Source organism: Gnatocerus cornutus, unplaced genomic scaffold (assembly GCF_029298725.1).
Source record: "Gnatocerus cornutus isolate USDA-ARS CGAHR unplaced genomic scaffold, icGnaCorn1.1 ctg00000022.1, whole genome shotgun sequence".
In the NCBI taxonomy this organism is placed as follows: Eukaryota; Metazoa; Arthropoda; class Insecta; order Coleoptera; family Tenebrionidae; genus Gnatocerus; species Gnatocerus cornutus.
In genome coordinates this window covers 1,203,441-1,209,391 of record NW_028275374.1, presented here as the reverse complement: position 1 = coordinate 1,209,391, position 5,951 = coordinate 1,203,441, and the positions used below count along the sequence as shown (strand labels likewise).

At 34.0% G+C, this 5,951-nt stretch overlaps 1 protein-coding gene across 1 annotated transcript; it reads left to right on the top strand.

Moving 5' to 3' along the window:
* The first annotated feature begins 1,517 nt into the window (after positions 1–1,517).
* LOC148166694 (uncharacterized) lies at positions 1,518–3,113 on the top strand. The gene is made up of 4 exons (XM_088048492.1): positions 1,518–2,033; positions 2,085–2,396; positions 2,452–2,596; positions 2,986–3,113. Exons 1-4 carry the CDS (start codon positions 1,620–1,622, stop codon positions 3,081–3,083), a joined length of 969 nt encoding a protein of 322 aa, XP_087904618.1. The 5' UTR covers positions 1,518–1,619; the 3' UTR covers positions 3,084–3,113.
* Positions 3,114–5,951: the final 2,838 nt, after the last annotated feature.

The window sequence follows — 5,951 nt, the reverse complement described above, 5'->3', positions numbered from 1 at the left end:
TGTAGAAAATATTACATCACCAACTCGATCAGTGTTAACGGTTTTTAATAATATGAATTTAATTGTGTTCACCCGATCGAATATTAAAGATTTGTCGATATTCGAAATAAATTGTTCTAATGAAAAACAATTTGATTTAAATTATCCCAATTTGTCAGAATGATGAGTAAATCAGATTTTAACTTTATTACTGATTAATGAAATATTAAGGAAAACTACAGCTTTTTATCAAATTAGTTCATTGGTTAGGTTTTCCGTTCAATTACGTAATTTATGGTAATCGTGGTTTCCCAGATTTATTAAAAAACGTTCCCTCAGTGGTAAAGTTCCGTGTTTTATATTCTTATATTTCCAGTCGAATCAATTGCAATAAGTCGTGCTGTCGTTTGCTAATCAATCAATCAATTACAGTAAAAATGAGTGGTTCAGCTCCAAAATCGTTGCAAAACTTAACGTTTATACAAATAATAAAATCTTTTCCATTTGGAAATAGCATTGTTAATTTATACAATATTTTACCGACAATTTTATGGTACGATTTTCTCAAATTTTATTGGACTGAAAGACTTGAGAATGATATTATAATCTCCGTTGAAAATGCTGAAAGTGGTACCGAATTTGCTAATTGTCAATGTGAAAATTGTCTTAATCAAAATTATACGTGGGGTGAAAGAGTGAAGTGTGAAAACTTTATGAAACTACTGATATACCAAAACCCTTATTATAATGAATACGGACTACATATTCGAAATATTCAAAGATACAAGTACATTTGCATAAATTTCGATTTTTATGATGTTACGTTTGGTGATGATGAATACCTCTGTATGTTTGGAGTATGTTTTAAATGTGTGGACCACATAATTTCATTAAACGTTACATCTTATTCAGATTTTAGTATTAAACTAAAAAAAGTTGTTTTACATTATGTCATAAAATCTACTAAATTGTACCAATACGTAGGTGATTCTGGGTCTTGGTGTGGATGGTGCATCAACAAACCATTATTTTCAATACAGTCATTTAAAAGGTGTTGTATTAAATTACATTTGAAAAAATATACATTAGCAAGTACTGTACATATTTCATCGTCTTCTTCCTCTTCTTCGGTGGTTTCTACCGATGATGAAATATTTTAATTTTAGAACCAATCAAATTTACGCTTTTGCTTATCATTTTTGTGTGACGTAATAAATTATTTCATACAAGGAGATCTATTATTCATTTCAGTTTCAGACACTTCATTCTAGTTTTACTGTCCGCGTGCATTACTTAAATCATTAAAATGAATTCCAATCATCATAATACTCTTCAGTCATTAAATGACACCGCTTCATGCACATTGCCCAATCGTGTTCGGGCAAATGAAGACTTAGTAGTTGATCATTCGTATAAAATTATTAATATAAAGTGTATTAAAACAAAATTTGGAAATTCGGTTGTTTGTTCTGTTGATGGAAAAGGTGATCTCTTTTTACCCAAACGTTTGGCGCAAAACTTTTTGGATAATTCCGAGCTTCGAAATTATTTGTTGAGCGGTAAAGGATCAAGTATCATCTTCAGAGGGCAGAAAGACGTTGGTAAGGCAGAAAAGGCCAACGTTTTTGAATTTGAGAAACATGAATAAATCAACGAAACTATCATCATCGTCGTCGTCATCGTCATCATCAGCATCTTCATCAACATCATCTACTAGCATGGATGAACAAATCAAGAACATAGAAAACATGTTGAACAATATTTCTTTGGATTCGAAAGAAAATGTGACCGAAATCAATGAAGAAATTGCAAAGTCAACAAAAGAATGTAAAAACCTATTGTTGAGTTCATCAAAATCTGTCTGGGAAAAACGCAAAAATCAAACAAAATTTATTCAACTTCAATGTTTAAAACATTTACTAGACGAAAAACTACAAGCATTTTCCCATCATCATCATCATCAACCTCAAGGAAGTGGACTGCAGCAGCACCAGCACCAGCAATCAACATCATCATTAACATCAGCTCCACTACGAAGGTTATCTCTAATCAAAGTAAGTAGTCTTTATTTTAACTAAATTTTGGTATTAATTTCTCCTTTACAGCCATTATTGGCGTTCAAATCGCGCGTTGAGACCTACATTCTCTACAACCATAACCATGTGGAACTTTTCGAGTTGTTGGTTGATTCGATGAATATGATTAAAGATTTGTTACATAAAAAAATTAAACAATTGGGTGCTCTCAAATTTAATTTGGAATTATGTAGCAAATATGTGTTACGGCTGGCGGATGATGATAAAGTCAACGGAGAAAATAAATACTTTACTACTGAAAATAAAATATTTTTGAAAACAACAACGAATGACAAACTACACGATATTTTGACGCTTTTATTTCGAAATCTCATTGCCCAAGTAAGTACTTACATGTCTTATTATTATTAGTATTAATTTAATTTTTCATTCGCAGACATGTAATTTTGAATCGTCTGGAAGTGGATGGCAACTTGATTCAATTTTATTTCTAACTCTCTCAATCGACAAATTCGTTAAAATATCAGCAGGATCAAATTCATACATGCCACAGTCGAGAAAGTTGAAGCACAAAAATAGAGGTAATAATATCAATGTCTTGATTTTAACACTAACATCTATATTAACATCACTTACCGCATAAAGATTGATTTAACACAATTTATTCGTTAGATTCGAATTTAAATTCAAGTTATGAAATGTAGGTATTGTGAAAAATCGTATTCTGAACAGGCTATTTATCGCTTTATCGTTTATTTCAGCTTTAAAAATGGGTACGACAGAATACATTTAATTCAAATACATCACTTTGCACATTTAAAATTAATAAAAGCTTTATCACCTTTTGACAATAAACGATTTATTAGTTTAAATAAAATTAATTCACTTTCGTGGGGATCATTATTCAATTTATTCTAATCATCACATTGATGATCATTCTTATGAAATATTGATAATATTTTTCTCACAGATCACTGCAACGATGAGGACGACGACGACGACGACTATAATAAGAAAAAATATAAGCTCCTTACCAAAAAACGCCAAACACGCTTTTCATATTTGTAATTAGTTAAGTAATTCTTTATTGCTTATATTGCACGCCCTTTATTTTGAATAATAAATAAAACTTTATACTTTTATTTAATTTTATTTGTATATAATATATTTACAAAGCAATAAATTGAAAAGAAGGCTTCCTTTTCCGTGGTCTTCCACGCCTTCGAATTGTCTCAGGATACTGTGAAGATATTCAAAAATAAATTCCTTGAATTGAAAACATATGAAAAAAGGAACTCACCTTATGGTAAATATGTAGGCCCCATGTATTGTTTATACAACCTACACTGCCTAGTTCACACCCTGATATGTTGAGAATTTCAGCATCTTCAGGGAGTTTTTCAAGAGACACCAAGACAAACTGATAAAGATAGGTTAAAATAAAACATAAATATATTATATGTATAAAGATCATAAACTTACAAATTTACGATTGGGCCATCGGTTTCTAATAATTCATTTGACTTCTTCTCTTGTTTGCGTATTCATTTTGAATACTTGTAAATTACGGAAGTTCAATTGGATTTATATTTGCACGCACCACCCACTCACACACCTCTTATCGAATTCAAAATTTGCGCTAAAAATATGACATCTACTAATGTTGATCGATTTGCAGATTCCTGCATACATTAGACGACCTGCAGAATTTTTTTTTTTCATTAATTTATTATTATATAGGTACTCGATCGCTATAATAGTGTCATTGCCCATACACTTTTTACATATTTCCAGAAAATTTTTTAATCGATAATACAGATTTCTACCACACCACGATGGATAGATGGCGTGCACTCCACCATTTTTAAATATCCCGCTACAGAAAATCGTACATACGACCCACCAAAAGTCTCATAAAAAATACAAGCAGCGACTGAAAATCTCAAACACCTTGTTTATACCCTGCGAACTATTTTAAATTTTTGTCTTGTTTGAAAACATCTAGTTTGGTCTGTTATCAATGTTTGCGGTTATTCCGAGAAACGCGGAAATCAGACCAAATGACCACACCCAAATAACGAACTATTTTACATGTTTTTTCCGAGAAATTATAATATTTTTTTCCGAGAAATTGCAATTTTTTCCGAGAACCGCACTCAAATTTTTTTGAATTTTTTGCTCTCTCTCTAGCGCCCTCTATGATTGTCACCCAAACCGTCACCGCCATCTTGATCCTCTACCAGCTGTCACAATTAAAGACGCCATCTTGAACGATCAAATGTCAAATTTACAGCCATCTGTCAATTCAAATTTCCCGCCGCCAGCTGTCAAATTTCCACCGCCATCTGTCAAATTTTTAAATTTCCCGCCGTTTAGCCGCGCACGCGCAAATTGAACTGTTTATCGGCTCGCGGCGCCTCCAACCGGCTACACATTTCAATTTCCCGCCACCAGCTGTCAAATTCCCACCGCCATCTGTCAAATTTTTAAATCACCCGCCACCTGATTGGCAGATGACCAGCAATACGCCGGAAGAGCCGCCGACACCATCTGTGCGCCTGATTGGTAGATGACCAGCAATACATCACCGGACGGGCGCTCGAGATTACGACTTCCGCTGCAGAACCGGCTTTGTATCACTACTTGAATTCGCCAAGAAGAGCACGAAATCTACAAAATCATGACTTTTTACCTAGATTCAACGGCTGAATTGCAAGAAAACAGCAGAATTCTGCACGAAATCATCAAAATTCTTACAGAAAACCGCATATTTCGATGCAAAACGACGGTTTCTCGCCGATTTTCGTTGTTTTCTGGCTTGAATTCGCAAAGAAAAGCACGAAATCTACAAAATCATGACTTTTTACCAAGATTCAACAGCTGAATTGCAAGAAAACAGCAGAATTCTGCACGAAATCATCAAAATTCTTACAGAAAACCGCATATTTCGATGCAAAACGACGATTTCTCGCCGATTTTCGTTGTTTTCTGGCATGAACTTGCAAAGAAGAGCACGAAATCTACAAAATCATCACTTTTTACCAAGATTCAACGGCTGAATTGCAAGAAATCAGCAGAATTCTACACGAAATCATCAAAATTCTTAGAGAAAACCGCATATTTCGATGCAAATCGACGATTTCTCGCTGATTTTCGTTGTTTTCTATCTTGAATTCGCAAAGAAGAGCACGAAATCTACAAAATCATGACTTTTTACCAAGATTCAACGGCTGAATTGCAAGAAAACAGCAGAATTCTGCACGAAATCGTCAAAATTCTTAGAGAAAACCGCATATTTCGATGCAAAACGACGATTTCTCGCCGATTTTCGTTGTTTTCTGGCTTGAATTTGCAAAGAAGAGCACGAAATCTACAAGATCATCACTTTTTACCAAGATTCAACGGCTGAATTGCAAGAAAACAGCAGAATTCTGCACGAAATCATCAAAATTCTTAGAGAAAACCGCATATTTCGATGCAAAACGACGATTTCTCGCCGATTTTCGTTGTTTTCTGGCTTGAATTCGCAAAGAAGAGCACGAAATCTACAAAATCATGACTTTTTACCAAGATTCAACGGCTGAATTGCAAGAAAACAGCAGAATTCTGCACGAAATCATCAAAATTCTTACAGAAAACCGCATATTTCGATGCAAAACGACGATTTCTCGCCGATTTTCGTTGTTTTCTGGCTTGAATTCGCAAAGAAGAGCACGAAATCTACAAAATCATGACTTTTTACCAAGATTCAACGGCTGAATTGCAAGAAAACAGCAGAATTCTGCACGAAATCGTCAAAATGCTTAGAGAAAACCGCATATTTCGATGCAAAACGACGATTTCTCGCCGATTTTCGTTGTTTTCTGGCTTGAATTCGCAAAGAAGAGCACGAAATCTACAAGGTCATCACTTTTTACCAAGATTCAACGGCTGAAT